Below are 18,777 nucleotides of genomic sequence, written 5' to 3'. Positions count from 1 at the left end.
ATTTCCTTCTAGCTGATACTTGGATTTTTAATGCTTCAATCACCGTCTGCTATTGCACATTGTCTTTCTTTATCCTTTTTAAATCAATTTTGTCTAAAGAATCAATAAATACCAAACAACAGAATTTCAAGCTGCTTCTTACTTTCTCATTATCTTGAATGTGAGGAACTGAAACTGAGTTTGAGTAGAATCAGCTGCACATCAAGCAAATTGTGGTTCAGTTAAGTCATCTCAACTGGGCTATTTGATTTATCAGGTCAAGTTGCATTTAACTAATTTTCATTATTGGAGAGAGATGCTTGTTTCAGTCTAATAACAGTATTTTTCCTGTTATCTCTGTAGCATAGATTCTATTCTTATTTTTTGGAGAAGAATCTGATATAACTGAACCTAGAGCACATCATGTGTATTACAGTCTAGGGAGATAATAACGGACTCAAGTATTTGTCAGATTTTAATGGTGTGTGAAACTGTGTTTTGACATTTATTTCTTTGGCAGAGTCAATTACAGTAGCCTTTTGTGCCATCTTTTCATTTTGGACTTCATGTCCCCATGGTATTCACTGTGCTGTGCAGGCACAAGTGTGCAGCTGCAAGGAGGGCCAGACTGATGCTTCTTAGGAGATGGCAGACTACTATGGTGCCATGTCTCTTACTTATTTTAAAGAACATGTTGTAGTTTCCAAGGAGGTACCTGAAATTAGGGATGAGGATTGCTTAAGATGGTTTAAGTATCTCTTGCATTGCATGAAACCCTGGTTTTGGTTGGCTGGCTGAACTTTGCTTTGCTGCTGCTATACAATTATGTATGACATAATTAAGATTTTTCAGGTATACAGAGAATATCTGAGATAAAATGCTACCTGAAATGCAGAGCAGTTGAAGGGAAACCCTACAGTTATATTCTTCTGGTTCGGGTAGCTCAGCAGATAAAATGCTTCGGTGGACTGGATACTGTGCATTTAGCCATTTAAGTAAACCTGTTACTGTATCAAACCATTTACTTTAGTGACTGTGTAGTGACTTTCCTTTGCTGCTCTGGAAGATTGTTTTTTCTGAACTACTCCGTAGTCTTACCAGCAAAATACTGTTTTCATTAATACTTTTTTTTTTTTTTTAACAGGGAGAACTTACTGGCTGACTGTTTGCAGGGCTGTTTTGTGGTAACATGCACTCTGTGTGCATTTATCAGCCTTGTTTGGTTACGTGAACAGATCGTCCATGGAGGAGCACCACAGTGGTTGGAACAAAATCAACAACAGCCACTCAATGGTGTTGGTCAACAAAATGAGGTAAAACTTACTGCTCCTTAGTTCACAATTAATGTAGAAAATGTGGTTCTTTGAATAAATACTTTATCAGAACACAACAGTAATGTTATTTTATTGCAGGGTATCTTTATTTGTTAGCAGAAGTTGAACACTTGTTCCTATATAAATTCAATGAAAACCACTGTTATGTTTTTGAAGTTGTTTTATTGTGTGGCATTGCACAGATTCTTATCTCTGTATCTTCACCATTTTTAAAGATAATTCAGCACATAAAGCTGAATTCTCAGGCATCGTCGGCGAAGATGCAGCTTGTTTTTATTTTGTCTTTTTCATAAGTGTTTCAGTAGTTCATGGGGTAACAATTCACTGTTCTCAAAGCAATTGGAAGTTTTATTGACACCACTGAAGTTGGAGCTTCTCTGCCCTCCTCCCACTCTCAACACACACATGCACTCCTTCAGTGCTTACAGGAGCCTCTTGGGTGGGAGAAGAGATGATATAAGCAATCCATGCAAAGGGAAGAAATAATTCAAAATGTTGTTTTGGTTTTTTGTAAATGTCAGCTTTTAAAGACAGAGATTCTCATCTTGGTGACTGACTTGGGTTGGCCTTGAATTATCATCTAATATAACGATAGTTTTCATAAGAGAGTTCCCCTCTATTAAGCATTGGTGAGACCACATCTGGAATGCTGTATCCAGTTTTAGGCTCCCCCAGTACAAGAGAGGCACGGACAGACTGGACTCAGTGCAGTGAAGAGCCAACAGAAGGACTGGAACATCTGACATGGGATGAGAGGCTAAGAGAGCTGGAATTGTTTAGTTTGAAAATGAGAATGCTCAGGGTGGACCTTATCAGTCTGTATAAATGCCTGATGGAAGGCTGAAAAGAAGACAGAGCCAGAGTTGTCTTGGTAGTATTGAGTGACAGGACCACAGGCAGTAAACTTAAATTAAAATGCAGGAAATTCCATTTAGATTAAAAAAAAAAAAAAGGTGGGTTTTGTTTGTGTTGGGTTTTGGCTTTTATTTTTATACTCCTACTGTGATCACCTACTGGAACAGATTGCTCAGAAAGATTGTAGAGTTTCCACCTCTGGAGAAGGTGGCTCAAAAGCCAAGTGCAAACAGCACTGAGCACCCTGCCGTGGCTGACCCTGCTCTGAGTAGTCGGGTTGGCTAGATGATCTCTAGAGGCCCTTTCCTACCTCAGCTACACTGTAAAGTTATCTGAATGTTTCTTTGCCTATTTTTAAAGGTTTAGTGGTCCCAAATGTAATTCTTATCTAGGAAATATATTTCTGACTTTTTTAAATACTGTTCAGTTTCATATACATACAGGATAAAAGCATGAAAAGAGCTCGATCAATTTAACCAAATACTAAATCCTGTTTCTGCAGGCTCAGGCTGCTGTGAATGGAGGTGTTGAAAATGCTGTGCTTGATCAACCTGCTAACCCAGCTGCTGAGAATGTAGTTGTAGGTGAGAACCCTGAAATTCAAGAGGAACAAGTAGATGAAGAGGAGGAAGATAACGAAGATGAAGAGGATGCTGTAGTAGAAGATGCAGCAGATGCAAACAATGGAGCACAAGGTAACAGGTGACTCAAAACATTAATGTTCTAGTTCTTATTAAATAGAAATTAATTGAATATAGAGCTGTCATAATTGAAGGAAGCTGTGTAAATTCCTGCTTCAGCTTATTTATCTTGGCTTTGCAAATTTCATGTATTTTGAGTGTTGAAGCATCTGCTTGCTGAAAAGCTACTGACAGTTACAAGATGAATACTATGCACTCCAGTCTTTTTGTTCATTTAGAACATAGCATGGAGTGGTTACATCTTGTTTTGAGTGATCTAACAGCTGTAAAAATGGCCATTGTCTCCTCAGATGACATGAACTGGAATGCTTTGGAATGGGATCGAGCAGCAGAAGAGCTTACTTGGGAGCGAGTGAGTAAGAATAATTTTCTTGAATTTAATAATGCAGGCTCATGCTTGACATGATTAGTAGTATTGCTGTGTTAAAATGCATTTGGGATAGATTTGGAAATCATTCTTTTGTTATAAGCCTTTAGTGACCTAGAAAAGTTGTTGTATTATAAACAAGATGTTATTGTGTTACTTATTAAGTATCAAAGAAAGCATTTCTTTGGTTTTAAGTATAGTAGCAGCTTAAAACATGTTTTAGTATTTTAGAACATGTTTTAGTTTTCTGCAGTCTTCAACGTGGTGAGGTGTAGAAGTGAATTGCAGCTTGCTTTGAGGACGCTGAGCCAGATTAGGAACGCGCAGATGTTGCGTTAGATGTAGTTTAATGCTTAATTTTTGTATTTATGAAAGCATTAGACTGAAGAAAAGAGATAAATGGAAATTTAGGTTTCTTTGCAAAAAGCAAATGTGTTTCTCTAAAAACGATGAAGCATTTTAATGTAACATGGTTTCTGTATTGTTTATGGATCACAAATTCTATAACTAGAGCATGGCGTGCATGTACACTGTAGTCATAGAGTAGTGTAGAGACTCAAGAACTAGGTTTTTGTAGCTGGTCTAGAAGTAGCCAACATCTGAATTCAGAGCTCACCACATGCAGCAAAATCTGCCTGAAGGTAGGTGCAGCAGCTTCATGTGATTTACCAGCACCACTACACACTGTATTCCTAGGCTGTGATATAGTTGTTGCCTCAATTGCAGGATAGTAGAAATACAGTTTTCATCGTGAGTGGCAAATCTTGATATTTATTTTGTATCTACTGAAAGCTTCTAAGTGTGTTTTGAAAGATATTTCATGAAAAAGGACATATATAAATTCAGGTTCCTGAACCATTCTGTTGTTTATTTAAAGATGAAGGTGTTATCTTTCTGAACCCAATTTATTTGCTAGAAAGTGCTGATGTATTCGTAATTGGTAATAATTTGGTTCCTCTCCGTGAATATAGAAATCAGTTTCCGCATGCTCTCATAACCACTTCCAGTGTTATGTGCTGACATAGGCAAGAGATGTGTAGTTGACATTTAGTATCAAAATCGGGGTAGGCTCTTCTACTATGTCATCTATGTGAAAATACCACTCAAATTTTCTGAATTTTCAAAAATTTTTGCATCTTGGTTTAATTTGTAACATACGTTCAACTTTTATATCTTCAAACTTAGTGCAAAGTCCTTGTACAAAAGAGCCTTGAACCTGGAGCTTTACAGCAGTAATTGTGGAGTGTCTGGATTGAAATCATAAGATACCGTTGAAGTGAGGGAAAAGGAGACTTTCATTTTTTTTTTTTAATAGATGCTTTATATTTGGCTGCTCTGTGGGTGCTTCCCATAACAGCTGTGCTGAGTGATGAAGAATTTGTTTCCCATCTTCCCTAGCTGTAAAACAATTCTGTTCAAAAGTTAATAACATATATTGTAGCAAATAATCCTTTTAGTAGTTGCTTTTATACATGAAGGGTAAAATACTAACTTTTCTCAGTGCAACAGAAACTGATAGGATGAAATAAAATGGATGAAACAAAAATTTGCTCTTGTATTGAAATACTGAGTTGATTAAACATGTATTTAAATAGCCATGCAATCACTACAATATTTTGTAAATACAAAATCTTAGTCAAAGTCTTGGAGAGAAACAGCCTATAAAGTAATTGATTCTATGTTTCGTTTGATGCATATAGATACATGTGTATTCAGATATTCCACATGTATATCACTGCCTTTGCACACCTGAGTTTACTGTGTTGAACGGGGACTTAGTTTCTGTCTTCATCTGTAAGAATTTTTGTTCCAGTACTGTTGGTTGAGCCATAAAAAAAGCTTTTGACTGTATTGAACATTAAAGGTCAATGTGAAAGAGGCATATTTTAGATTCAAGTTGCTTAGTTTTTCTAAGTTTCTAAGTTTTCTTAGTTTTACTTTCTAAGTACAAATGACTTTCTTATCTTCACAGATGCTTGGACTTGATGGATCTCTAGTTTTCTTAGTAAGTGCAATCTTGCTTTTCAAGAATTTCTACAGAAGGATTTTTTTAAGATCCTGCACTTTTAAAAAATACATCATTGTATTTGGGATCCTAATACCACCATAACACCACTAGTGACTTTTTAGTGTAGACTAGATTTTAAATTCTAAGATCTTCAGTTAGCTTTGTTGGGTTATTTTAATCTTCAAAATAGTCAGTCTATATTAGAATCATTACGTTTGTAAACCTAAGACATTACATTTATATATGAGACATTGATGATGGAAGTCTTTTTCAATTATGTTATTAGTCATTAACCTTAAGTAGTAGTATCAGAAGAAGTAAAACTCCAGTGTGCTTGTGGCTGAGGTCACATGTTAGCTAAAAGTAATATTAAAAAATAGACATGTGCTGTCATTTCTGGAGTCAGAGCTGTCAATTTTGGTAACGCATTTGTTGTGGCAAAGACTAATTATTAAAAGTTCAAATGAACATTTTCTCATTCATAAAAAAATATCCACACACATTTCATGTAAGTCTTTTTAAAGATGGAACTGTTTGTACTGATTTTAAAATAAAAGCCTATTTTTACAAAATGTAAGCAAATGTAAGTGCACTTACCTAGATAAATGTTTGTGAATGTAAACAGGTGCTTTCACAAACTGTCCTTCACGTTTCTGTCTTTGTGTTAGAGCAAACTTCCTGTCTCTAACGCGAGGTGTGCAAGTTCTGGTGATAACAGACTGTTGAAATAAGTTGAGATACAAAAGTTAAGTCACTTGTTTAGAAGACTGACATTTATGTACTGTTTTCTTGTCATCTTCCCTCCTCTTTCCCCCATACTCCTTACAGGAACATGTCTTTTGGGTGGTGTCTTTAAATACACTGTTCATACTTGTCTTTGGTAAGTATCATTTGCTCTTAGGTTTTAAAATTATCCTTCTTTGTGAAGTGATAGTGCAGGTCAATTTTAAGGCTATTCTGGAAAAATGAAGATGTGACGTCTAAAAGTAGAACCATAAATTAATTCGGAATATGAATAACAAATCCTTATTATTTTCTAGTTTTGTAATTTTAATTTCTTTAAGTGAATAGGTATAAAATAGGAAATCTACTAAAAAGCTCAACCATGTCAAACAAAGCACAAAAAATAATAGTTATTTGTAATATTGTTAAATTAAAGGAGGAACCTCATGGCATTTAATTTGTGAGTAAATGCAGTACTTTGAGGAATGGCTAAGATACTTTTTTTCTCCTGAAAGTTTTTACTAGACAGTTATATCACTTTTTCCATCATGAATCCATTTTTGGAGCTCAAAATTGGAAGGAAGGGAGGTATGCAAGAACGTAGCGTTTTAGTGACACGATGAAGCATATTATACACTTAAAGAGATACCAGCAAAAAATAACACAAAATTTCACTTGCTCTTAATGATCAGTTTAGAAAATAATTTTTTATGTTGCTTTGGTGTTTTTTCAGTGGTCTTGGCAGAAGAGTTTGAGGTTGAAAAACTGAGGTTGTACTGTAGATAAGTTTTTACTGGCTAAGTAAAGCTCATAATGCTGAACCGGTGATTTGAGCATCTAGATATTGAAACAAATCAGCAGATCAAAAGAAAATAAAAATGACTACATTGTATGTTTAATTCACAAGAAACTAACTGTTCTAAAATAGGCGTTGGAAAATACTTGAATTATTTCTTATAATTATTTTATTTCAATCTGTAGTTGTCAGAAGTTAATTAGGTTATTTTAACTGCTGTAAAATGTAGACTTTTTTAGTAAGTAGATCATAACCATGAAATTTCTAAACCATAGATTAAAATTCAATAATAAGTAAGTAATAAGAATAATTAATGAGGTTGTCATATAGAAACATTTTCAGTAGCTGCTTTGCCAAGTGGGAAACTCACAAACAGAGAAGAGAATGACTTTCCTAAGCAACCACGAGGTCTGGGAATTTAATATGTGCCTCTCAAGCCTATTTTTAGTATCTTTCCCATTAAGTAATGCTGCTTAATTTACAACTGCCAAATCTCTAGTAATTATACTGCTTGTGAGTTCAGATGTCACAGGAGGTATTCATAAAAGATAAAACAGAAGGAAAGCATTTGTAACCTTAATTAGTGGTCCAGAAATTCTCCTTGGACAAATTAACTCATTTCAACTTAATTAATATTTTCTATAGTTCATTTTAGTGCTCACAGAGGAGCTTGTACTCCTTTATGCTTCTTTTTTTAAGGGATCTGTTAGAAAATTTCTTCTAAATAAGGTTGTTTAAAAGACACGATAAACTGTGTACTATATTCTCATAAAATTGTCAAAAATACAACTTTTAAGTCATTAGTGTAGTATCTGTAGGAGTTGTGAGCGTGATCTTTTTCATCTCAGTTTTCTTTCTCTTCTTCTTACTGGGCATGGAGAGCTCAGTTCCTCCCTTTATCTTTTACATGTTTGAGCTTCCCAGTAACTGCTGATTTTCCTGAAAGGGACATAAATTAAAGCTCTTTTTATCCTTGGTTAGGGTAATATGAGTCCTGTTATATCTTTTCTAGTAGTTTTTTTGTTGGTTTGTTTGTTTGCTTCTTGGGTTTTGAGGTTGGTTTTTTTTATATGTTGATTATACAGAAATGAGGAGGAGAGAGAAAATCATCACACTTTTCATTTGCAGGAATGTTAAGTCTGTAGACTTAGTCCCACAGTGGACTATCATGACATAGTGAAGACAATATAGGTGAAAATAAAAGCTTGCCACTTCTGCAGACCCTTTCCTTTATACTGATGCTCTCCACTCCTATAAATAATTGATGTTGAATTCTGTAGTCCTTTGTAACTTGGTTAGAAAACAACAGAGTGAGATAAAATAACTAAAAAAAAATATTTTCTTGCAAATGCACAGGTTTCTAAAAATAGGGAAGTGCTGTGTTTTTTCATCTATTTCCCCTGAAACCTTAGAATTGTCAGGAGTGAGTTATCAGGAATGATGAACAGTTTTCAGTACATTAATTCAAAGTAAAAGACTTCAGTTGCTCCTCATCCCTTCACTGGGTATCATCTTTCTCCGCCTCCTCTTCCCTGTGCAAATTTCTGCAGGGCTTGCATTTTTCACAGTATTCTTAAGAATTAAAGCATTAGAACTGAAGCCTTGCTAAAGCAAGTCTCATCTGACCAAGCTGTCGAATGGCTGCTGAAATCCTTTAGTGCAGAGGAAAGAATGAATATACAGCATAGGCTCCTACAGCGGCCTGAGAGAGATACCGGCCTAGGACATAAGACTAAGAAATTGAATTAATTTACACAGTGCAAGGTGATGTAAGATGGAAAAGACTGTCCTCTTATTCTCTGTGGTTTTATGTTGTTTTAGTCTTTAAGTGCAAATTCTGATTTTCAGGGCTTGTAAAATTATAGAAATCAAACACTTGCAAGTATTTGCACAGAAATTAATTTTTGTACTTTTTTCATAAAATTTATGAGAAGTAGAGTAATACCATGTTAAAATATTTGTCCTCCAAATAAGGCTCCACCTAGCAGTTTTCATGGCCTTTTTTTCTCCTTTCTGCTTACATTATACAGCATTTTGTCCATACCACATTGGTCACTTCTCCATTGTTGGCCTGGGCTTTGAGGAATATGTGAGTACTGTTTTATAATTTCAAAATGAAAAAGAAACTACCACTGTTTATTCAATCACAATATTTTTGTAGCATCTTTCCAGTTGTGGTTGCAAAAGTCACTTGGAGTATGTCTTCTTATTAATCCTTCAACCTTTTTGAATCTATGATTAAAAATGATTTCCCACTCTTCCACTTCCTCCATTATTTACATTTCATTGAGGTTTCCTACTTTTTGTAAAAACTGTGTATGTCTTCAGGGTTTTTTTAACAGCCTCTTGTTCCTTGTGTACATCTTTTAACTTGTGTACTAATTTTCATAGAGGATGATAATAAGTAGGGAAAACTAGGGGATAATGAAATAATGTAAGGTGACACTTTTTGTTTCATATATTGAAGTTGTTTTGAGTTTGAAAAAAGTAGTTGTAATGTAAATGTAAACAGTATCTACTCTTGATGAAGATACAAAAATAGTAGTAGATTATTAAAATATGTAAAAACTAGAGAAACTTGGCATTCTTGAAGAGTTGAAATTTGGAATTTATCTTAATTACATAGAAAGGAGATGTAATCTTCTAAGAGACTGATAAACTTTCCCCTTTTTTACTCTTTGCTCCAGGTCCAAGCATCTCACTTTGAAGGCCTGATTACGACTATAGTTGGATACGTTCTGCTAGCAGTGACTCTAATTGTTTGTCATGTATCCTTTTGGCAGTAGTTACCTGGTTCAGATTTACATGTAAATAGTTTTTCTGGCTGTGCTTTGAGGAGGCAGAGACATGATGCAGGTGCAATTAACTTATCATTTTTCTCTGCTCTTTTGGTGAAATGAGAAGGAAAGGTCTCTTCTGTTCCCTTGGACATTTAGAAGTTGTCAGTGTGACTGCCTGCTTTCAAATACTTGCACATGTTTAACAACACAATCAAAAGCTTTTATGCTTACTTGAAGGTCTGTCTGAGGAGAAGAGAGTAGATTATGCTTCTGCTGTGGACTGTAGTTGGAGCAGAGAGATTATGAAAGGAGGGATTATGAAAATATGTGAGGTATGATGGGAAATTTTTTCAAATATTTTTGATCCTGACAGATTTTTTGAATATGAATTATTTTAGTTTCTTTGTTATGTCTCTGAACTACTGAGATTTTGCAGCAAGAATTTCCTTCTCATAATTACTTTATTAGAGAAAACTACTTTCTCTTAGGTGTAGAAAACTAAGTCTTGGAAGCTGGAAGGATTTATTTGGTCACAAGTAAGAAGGCTGCATTCCAGCTGCATGGTTTTTTACGTCAACTTCAATGTGAAAGAATATACATTTGTTAGCAGTTTTCTGTTCAAAAGTACACAGAGTTAACATCAACTTTCTGCATCAGTATACCAATATGCAGTGCAAATGTGGTAAAACATTAGTTGATTGGCATGTGGGTTTTGCCTGCTAAAAAAAAAAACCCCAAAACAAACTCCCAAAGTGCAATATGCATCCAGCTTTTCTTGGAAAAGGTGAGAATTTAATTTAGACTGCAGGGAAGAGAAAGTTACTATTTAAAGTGAGTCTTCAGTTTTTAGACTTACTTGTTTGTGGCAGATGTTTTCAGAGACAACTATTCTTGAGAAAACTTCTGGTTGCTTAATTTAAGAAGGGTGGTATTGTCAATAATTATTTATTTAATTTAGGTGCATATTTGGGGGTGTTACCCAGCACAGCAGATCGTAACTTCTAGAGTGACAGCCAGTTTTGAAAATAGAACCCTGATAAAACACATAATTACTAATTCATTTTTCTCTTTTATAACATTTCTTGTTGCTAAAAGCACCATAATACAGTGTTTGATATTAATTAAACTGTTATAAAGTGTTTTCCAGTATTATTTTCTTGACAAAGCTATTCAGGGTTTGGCAGCGCTTGTTAAGTTCCAGCGATCACGTCGTTTACTAGGAGTGTGCTATATTGTTGTCAAGGTAATCAATCCTAACGTTTTGTGTGGGAGAAAAAAGCCATCTCAGTTTAAGCTGACATTATCGTTTTCTTAGAAATTTTTGTTGAACTAGTGAGATGTTATTTTCTCTCTTTTCCTAAAGGTTTCCTTGTTAGTGGTGGTTGAAATTGGTGTGTTTCCTCTCATCTGTGGCTGGTGGTTGGATATATGCTCCTTGGTAAGAACAGAAACAAATGGGAAAAAATCTTTCGTAACAGTGTTTATATTTGAAGAAAAAAAAAAAAAGTTCTGATGAGAAGAGAGTTGTTCATACGAGTTTGACAGCACTCTTCTGTTTTCATAAGCAGCATTCCCAGAGGGAATGGGTTTTTTAGATACTGCCTAATGCTAGTTTTGGGGGTTTTTTATGTAACTGAATACAAATTAACATGCTGTTACTAAAAAAACAAGATCCTAATCCTTTTTAGTGCAGTTACAAGACCACTGCGATAATGAGTTTACTTACAGGCAAACTTGTGCACTGAATAAACATCTTTATGTAGCCATCTTACGTGAAATGGTGATGGCTTCATATTTTAAGTGGTCCAGTCTCTTTCTGCTTTGGAAAAGATCCATGCTTCATTTGCTTGGAATTGAGGACAGTTTTTCTGTCCTGAAAAATATGGAGTGATAAAATTGAAATGGACAAAATTAATTTTTTCCAGCCGTAGTAGAAATAGAATTTTACTTAGGAATTATTTGCTTCCATCATAGTCCTACTTTGTTTGAATTGATTTGTAATTCATATAATTTTTATGTAGGGTCTGTTAGTGATAAAGTTGACTTACTTCTTCTCTCTGTCAGAAGAAATAAATTGATCAGAAGTTAATCTTTATTTGCTGTTCTTATCATAAAGTAATCCCTTTTTTCTCTAATTAAACGGTGTAATGATTTATGTGTTAAAGCAAACATTTAAATTATGCTTAGTAGTATATATGAACTAGGGTAAGCAAACTGAGTAGTTGTGGATGTTTGCCAAACTTTACTCATATTTGTTTACTACTGATCTTCTAGGAGATGTTTGATGCCACTCTGAAAGACAGAGAATTGAGCTTTCAGTCTGCCCCAGGCACCACAATGTTTCTGCACTGGTTGGTTGGAATGGTTTACGTCTTCTATTTTGCATCCTTCATTCTTTTGCTAAGAGAGGTAAGGCTTACATACAGAACTGTTAAATCCTTCATGTGTGGGTATTACTGCTACCATATTTTGTGTGTATATTGGATTCAGTTTTACATAAAAAGTGCCATGCTGGTACTTACTGCAGTGGAAAATTACGATTTTGAGTATATTTTACTTAAAAATTTTTGGTTTACAAATAGCTCTTAAATCTGAGTGTTGCCTTCAAATTAATCCAAATATGTTTTAGTTGCTTATGATCAGTTAGTACTTGAAAATAAAGCTCGTGTTTGGTTATTGCTTCTCTGTGATAATACTTTCTTTGTTCTATTTCTGTGCAATTTTGTTGAATCTTGTTCAACGAATATCCCTGTTACATTAAAACTTACTTTCTGCAGCAGTGTTGTTCAAAAGGAAAAATAAATACAAAGATGATGATTATTATTCTCCTCATATATTGTTTTCTATTTCCTACTTCAGGTATTGAGACCTGGTGTCTTATGGTTTCTCAGGAATTTGAATGATCCAGACTTCAATCCTGTGCAGGAAATGATTCATTTGCCCATCTATAGACATCTCAGGAGGTTTATCTTATCAGTGGTAAGGACTTATCTCAAAGATTTCTTTATTTGGAAAGAAAGCTTCATGTGCTGGCTCCCATATACAGTACTGTTTATTTAAAGAAAAACATTTTCACCATGGAAGTGAACTGATACTGGAACAGGTTACCAAACAGAATCTGCATCTTTTGGTACTCAAAACTCAACTGGACAAGGTTCTGAGCAGCCCGATGTATCTGGGTCTGCTCAGAGCAGGGGTTTGGGAGAGTTGGTTGGACTCCATAAGTACCTTAAGCAAAGTCACAGAAAATAAGTGGTTTTTATTATGGGTATTGTAAATCACATAACTCTCATAATGCCCTCAGTTATTGCAGAAAATGTTGTTTGTCCAGTTCAGCCAAAATAGTGCAGCAGGGGAGAGTAATTTTCTAGCTAAATTTTGGGTTGGATTCTGCTGCTCTAGCCAGTGGTGATGTTTCCAGATTGTCATTGTAAGATACTGAAAACAATGAGAGATTTTTTCCCTTTGCTTGTTTGTCTGAGGTTTCCTGAGCATGCAGTCAAGGAAGGGTCTCAGGCTGTCTTTGACATAATTGTCACGTCAACTGTGTGAACTGACACACCAGAAACATTCTTTGATGTACTGTATTGTTACACCTGAGGTGCTTTAGCAGTGAAAGCTCAGAAAGATCCTGGTTCTGTTAGAGAGCCCTTCAGTATCTGAGCAGAGCTGGCCTTTCCACCTTTCAGAGCATTTTATCCTTACATAATTGTAATTCTTCAGCTGCCTGAAATTTCGTGGTGCATCAGGTGGCCCAAATACAAGCAGAGATCTACTGGTTGCTCATGGTCTCACTTATGTTGTCACACTGTGTTGGAATGGGCAGTTACTTGAACTACGGCTTTTGATTTGTTCAGCTAATTAATTCAGAACTTTCACTAGCCTCATGCTAGAATATGGGACCCAGAATGGTAATCATTTACCATTTCAAAGAATAAATCACACCTTTCAAGCTCTGTTTATTTCTCTGTATTTTTAAGAAATGTCTTGTGTAGAACATAAACTATTAATTTTCAGGAAGAATGGGATTCAGTTTTTCTTTTTGACATAGTTAAACACCTTTTTTTTTCCACCTTCTTAGTCTCTGGTGGTGCATTTATATGAAGTGTAAGAATGTGTTTAAAATGTACTTAAGTTTTCATCTGGTTCCTTAAGGAAGCAAGATTCATAAAAGTGCATTGTCTTCAGGCACTTGATGTACCCTACTAAATTTTGGTCTTTCAGTCAATTTGAAATGTGAGGAAAGAGGAACTGAAAGGTCTTTGACGCTTCAGGAAGATGCTTAAAAAGTCAGCCACTTAGAAAAGAGAGGACTACAAAATAAGTAATGCTGGTGTTGGGGGCAGGGGAAGAAAGAACTGTCTGACATTGCTCTAGCTGTCAGCAGGCTTATTGAGGTGCTTATTCAGCTGCAGTCCTATTTGGCGAGGGCATCGTAGTGTGCTGGTCTGCCTGGGATAGAATTGATTTTTTTCATAGTGGCAAATGTCCTTCTGCACCTTGAATTGGCACCTAACACAGGGCCTGTTGGCTATGGCTGGACAGTGCTTGCACAGCATCCAGGCATTTTCTCTTTGCTGCTCTGGCCTGCTCCCTCACCTCCAGTGAATAAGGTGCAGGTTGGGAAGGAGGATGGATATGCCTGGAACAGCTGACCCAGACTGACCAAAGGGATAGGACGTCATGCTCGTAGTAAAAACTGTGAGAAAGGAGGTAGGGGTGATGTTCATGGTTATGGTGTTTGTCTTCCTGACTTCCCAGGAAGTTGCTGATTGTCTGTCTGCTGATGGGAAGTAGAGACTGAATTCTTACTGTTTTGATTGCGTGCTTGGTGCTTTCTCTATTAAATTGCCATTATCCCAGTTTTGCCTTTGGTTTTGCCTTCTCCTTTGGCTGCAGAGGGGAATGAGCGAGCAGCTGAGTACGTATTCAGCTGTTAGCCAGGGCTAGCCCACCACACCCAGGGAACTGGCCAGAGATGGGTGGGGAACTAGCTTTGGTTGTTTCTACTATTTGGAGTAACTTGTTTACTTTCTTATTGCAGATTGTCTTTGGATCAATTGTGCTGCTCATGCTCTGGCTTCCTATACGCATTATTAAGTACCTCCTTCCTAACTTTCTTCCATATAATGTTATGCTCTACAGGTGAGCATTTATTTCTAAAATGATGGGGTTTTTTCAGTGTTTCTATAACTGGAAGAGGTGTATTTGCACTGCTTGAGCATTTTTTGACTTTTTTTTGTTGTGTTGCTTTGTTTTCAATTAATCTAATCTTAATTGTTCTAAGAGAAATAAAGGGTAAAGGACGTGGCTACATCATACAATGTTACAAATGAAAAGCTACTTTTAAAAAAAAAGCATTTTGTATTACTTCTGTAAAAATAACTGTTTGGGGCTTTATGCCCTCAAAACACTTCCCATTTCAACTTTCTGATAGTGAAGTTCCTTTCATGTTTGCTTTTTTAACACACACATTCCTGATTTTCATTGCTTCAAGCGTAAAAGAGTATCTGTAACTGCATTTTTTTAATGATAGCAGGTTTTTTTCTATTTCTGAATAATAATTGAAACAGTAATGATAGCAGCAAATAAAGGAGCAAACTCTATTATTAGATATAAACTTTCTCAATGTTTTTTCTTAAATTTCATAAATGCCAAAGTGCCTAAATGCTTATGAACACCTAACCTCTGCTCAGGGTTATAGGGAAAAATGTTTGCAAAAAACTAAGAATTTTCCTTTTTGGCATCCAATGTATTTTTGTATCGTGGTGGCAGTAATAGGATTCAGTGTAAAAGACTCCTATCAAAATGTTCCTTGTGTTTGACTTCCTGCTCTTCCCATTGTTTCTAGTGATGCTCCAGTAAGTGAACTTTCCCTAGAGCTGCTTTTGCTTCAGGTGGTGCTTCCAGCTTTGCTAGAGCAAGGACATACAAGGCAGTGGTTGAAAGGTCTTGTACGAGCATGGACTGTTACTGCTGGATACTTGCTGTAAGTACAGAAATCCAAAATCAGCTACAACCACTGTGCCCAGTTTGGCCTTTAAATATATAAAGACAGCTTTTGAGAAAGTTATCCCAACAAGCAGGTTTAATAGCTCTTTTACAGCTAAATACATGATGAAAAACTTCTATAGCGATTGCTTTCTTCTAAACAGGAGTTGTATCTACTTCTGGACTAGCCTTTGACAAGTCATTCTTTTGGCACACTATTACAGCATTTGCTTAGTGAAAGAAATCTGTAAAAGTATGACTAACATCATCTTAACTCCCTATTATAAGGAAATAAAGAGATAAATGTCAGCAGAGTGTTTCCATGAATCATCTAAATAAAATATATGTGCACTTCTTGTATTTCTTATTTATAAGAAGGAAAAAAAAAGAAAAAGTATTTAGAACACTGAGCTGAAGAAGTGAGCAACTTTGAATTGGGGATTTGAAAGGTAAAAGTTCAGAATCTAGAGAAGGATAAAACTGTCCCTTTGTCAGATAAAGTAAATTATTGTACTGCCAGGCAGAGTTCTAGCACTTGAAATTATTTTTTAGTTCATCTGTTGTTTGCCAAATTAGTCAAGAAAAAGTAAGGTTGATTTTGTTTCTCTACCATTTTAAGTGTAACTTCAAAGTATATTGTCATTCTCCCACCATGTTTTGGTCATTGTTGCACTCTTAGGATCAAGATTTATTCTTTGCCAAGTTATGTCTGAGAAACTGAGTGAATGAATGAAAGACTTTTTTTCTTCACTGTAATGCAAAATAATTTATTTTAGTTTCTCATAAGGAAACTCTCCTCACCCCCTCTTCTCTTAGCTTGCATTTTAAAGAAGTTTTTAATTAATTTTTCAAGTTTTGATTGTGTTTAAGTATGGTGTAATGAGAGTTTTGGAGATAATGATATAAAATAGGTTGATTTTTTTTCTAGGACTGGTACTCTTAAAAGGTTGTGAACAGGTTTTGAGCAATTTAGAATCTTCTTGAAAGACTCTGCCTGCCCCTGTACTTCTGACAGCACGGCTGTAGCAGCGCAGCACTGTCCTTGTACAGTTTAGGTTTGAAGGGCCTTGTTTCCAGTAGAGCTTAGTGACAGTAACATTCAAGCTGTCAGTAGAGCCATGTGCTTACGTGAACTGAAATATCTGTGCAATTTTCCTTTCACGTGCACAGCAACCTTAATACCAGGTGATACTTTTAAAGTAGTCAAACAGATAAGTGATCTTTCCTTGTGGCTGTATTCCAACTTGCATCTACACCAGCATTTTTCTTCTAAATTGTGTTTAAGATGACATTGAGTACGTTATCAAAAAAGGCTTATTTTACTTTATTAAGGTTCTGCCAGTACTCCTATATTAGTTTTGTACAACCTCTTTGCATTCTGAGTAGGCCTGTATTTCTGTAAGTTTCTCGTTCATATCAAACAGAACAAAACTGAAATTTTGATTGCTACAGGGATCTTCATTCTTACCTACTTGGTGATCAGGAAGAGAACGAAAACAATGCAAATCAGCAACCTAACAACCAGCATGCTCGCAATAATAATGCCGTTCCAGTTGTGGGGGAAGGTCTCCATGCAGCCCATCAAGCCATACTTCAACAAGGAGGACCTGTGGGTTTCCAGCCTTATCGTAGGCCTTTAAAATTCCCACTCAGGGTATGTATATCTAACACATTAAGCAAAAAGAAAAAGGCATTTGAAAAAAAAATGAGATATTTTTTCCTAAGAAAGATTTGGCCCATGTTATCAGAAGTCAAGTGGTGGGGTCCTGTTTTGTATGGTTTGCAGCTTTCTAAAACGTAGAGTTGCAGGTATTCTCACATATGGCTTTTTTCAGCCTGTAACTTAAGACCTTCAATTACAATTTTATTTATAGACCCCATATATGTTGAGTATTATCTGTCAGTTGATGTCTTGTTTTCTTCATAGTTAGTAATGGAGAGAAAGAGAATAAGCCCCCCCTCAAACAGGTAGTTCAGGTGTGCCTCCGACAAGGCATGGCTTTCAAGGGGGCATACTTTGGTCTTGTAGCTGAAGTGTATTTTAAACTATTTTGCTTTATAAGAAAGTAAACAGAGAACTTCTGTTACTTCTGCATCTGTATTAAACATAGAAAGGCATTAAATAATACTTGCAAGTTCTAAATCCTTAAAATTAGAAGGGAAATTTTGTTGGCAGATACTTGTATTTCTAGAATAACATACAGCTTAAACTAGATAACTGTTTTGTTGTTACCAGAACTCTGAGTTAAATACAGGCTTCACCACAGCTCACTTACTGTGGTTTCAGGTATAGCTCAAGAATGGAAGTAATGGCTAACATTAGGCCACTGTGGTATTGATTCCTTCCTTTATATCAAAAAGTCTTGTCAAGGAAGATGTGCGTTCCAGATTTAACTTTCTCATGGTAATATGTTAGAATAAGATGTTAGCTTTCCCATAGCAAGCTTGCTTGTTGTGTGGCTTTGATGATAAGTGAAGCAGAACTTTATAACACCTGGTGCTTGAGACATATTTAAAGAAGTTAAGTACATGGTAATTCTCTGGTGAGATGTCAAACTGACTGAGGAGCAACCAGCTTCACTGGCAGCTTCTGAGCACAGAAACCTGAGCACATCTGGAGGAACTTTGTCAGCAAGATTTTCCTGTCTCAATTTTCCTTCCAAACCACTGTCTTGCTCATATGGCATACAGGGCTAGAAACCTTTCAGGATTATTTGAGAGTCATGCTAGTCAGTACAGAAATTAAGAGATGAACTTTTTAATGTGACATAACAAAGAACTTCAGTCATTCTGGATTCAAATGTTATTTTTTACTCTTGGAACAGCTGATGGAAAGTCTTAGAAATACACAACACTGTAGATGTTCTGCATGTACTGTGGTTAGGTTTCTTATTGCTGATTTATTTATACAGTGAAACATCAGTTAACATTTGAACATCCTAGTTTAGCTGCCTTTCTAGAATGATGTATTTTTTTATGCTGGTGCTTCTTGGGGTTTGGTTAAATAACTTTCTTATAAACTTCCCCTCCTTTTTTTTTCCCTTTTTCAGATATTTCTTTTGATTGTTTTCATGTGCATAACATTACTGATTGCTAGTCTTATCTGCCTTACCTTACCAGGTGAGTCTATTACAGTAAACTGTGATTAAAAACAACTCAGTATGTTGCCATGCCCAACCATGGCAGATGTTTTGAAACCACTGTTTAAAGTTAAAGGGCAAAAACATGGAGACTTGTCTCATT

General features: G+C 35.7%; 1 protein-coding gene across 2 annotated transcripts in view; it reads left to right on the top strand.

The window, feature by feature from the left end:
* The window catches only part of MARCHF6 (membrane associated ring-CH-type finger 6), a 45,677-nt gene that overhangs the window by 14,551 nt on the left and 12,349 nt on the right, over positions 1-18,777 (top strand). For both annotated transcript variants that reach the window (XM_048311979.1, XM_048311970.1), the window contains exons 6-20: positions 1,124-1,292; positions 2,671-2,863; positions 3,160-3,221; positions 5,209-5,241; positions 6,073-6,124; positions 8,794-8,852; positions 9,451-9,531; positions 10,718-10,786; positions 10,907-10,981; positions 11,818-11,952; positions 12,403-12,522; positions 14,588-14,688; positions 15,395-15,532; positions 16,987-17,188; positions 18,585-18,654. In XM_048311979.1, the coding sequence (XP_048167936.1) occupies positions 1,124-1,292; positions 2,671-2,863; positions 3,160-3,221; positions 5,209-5,241; positions 6,073-6,124; positions 8,794-8,852; positions 9,451-9,531; positions 10,718-10,786; positions 10,907-10,981; positions 11,818-11,952; positions 12,403-12,522; positions 14,588-14,688; positions 15,395-15,532; positions 16,987-17,188; positions 18,585-18,654 (1,559 nt within the window). The remainder of the gene's footprint in view (positions 1-1,123; positions 1,293-2,670; positions 2,864-3,159; positions 3,222-5,208; positions 5,242-6,072; positions 6,125-8,793; positions 8,853-9,450; positions 9,532-10,717; positions 10,787-10,906; positions 10,982-11,817; positions 11,953-12,402; positions 12,523-14,587; positions 14,689-15,394; positions 15,533-16,986; positions 17,189-18,584; positions 18,655-18,777) is intronic.

Source organism: Corvus hawaiiensis, chromosome 1 (assembly GCF_020740725.1).
Source record: "Corvus hawaiiensis isolate bCorHaw1 chromosome 1, bCorHaw1.pri.cur, whole genome shotgun sequence".
Classification (NCBI taxonomy): domain Eukaryota; kingdom Metazoa; phylum Chordata; class Aves; order Passeriformes; family Corvidae; genus Corvus; species Corvus hawaiiensis.
Note: the sequence above shows the minus strand (reverse complement) of the source record. Positions and strands in the feature narration are given on the sequence as shown.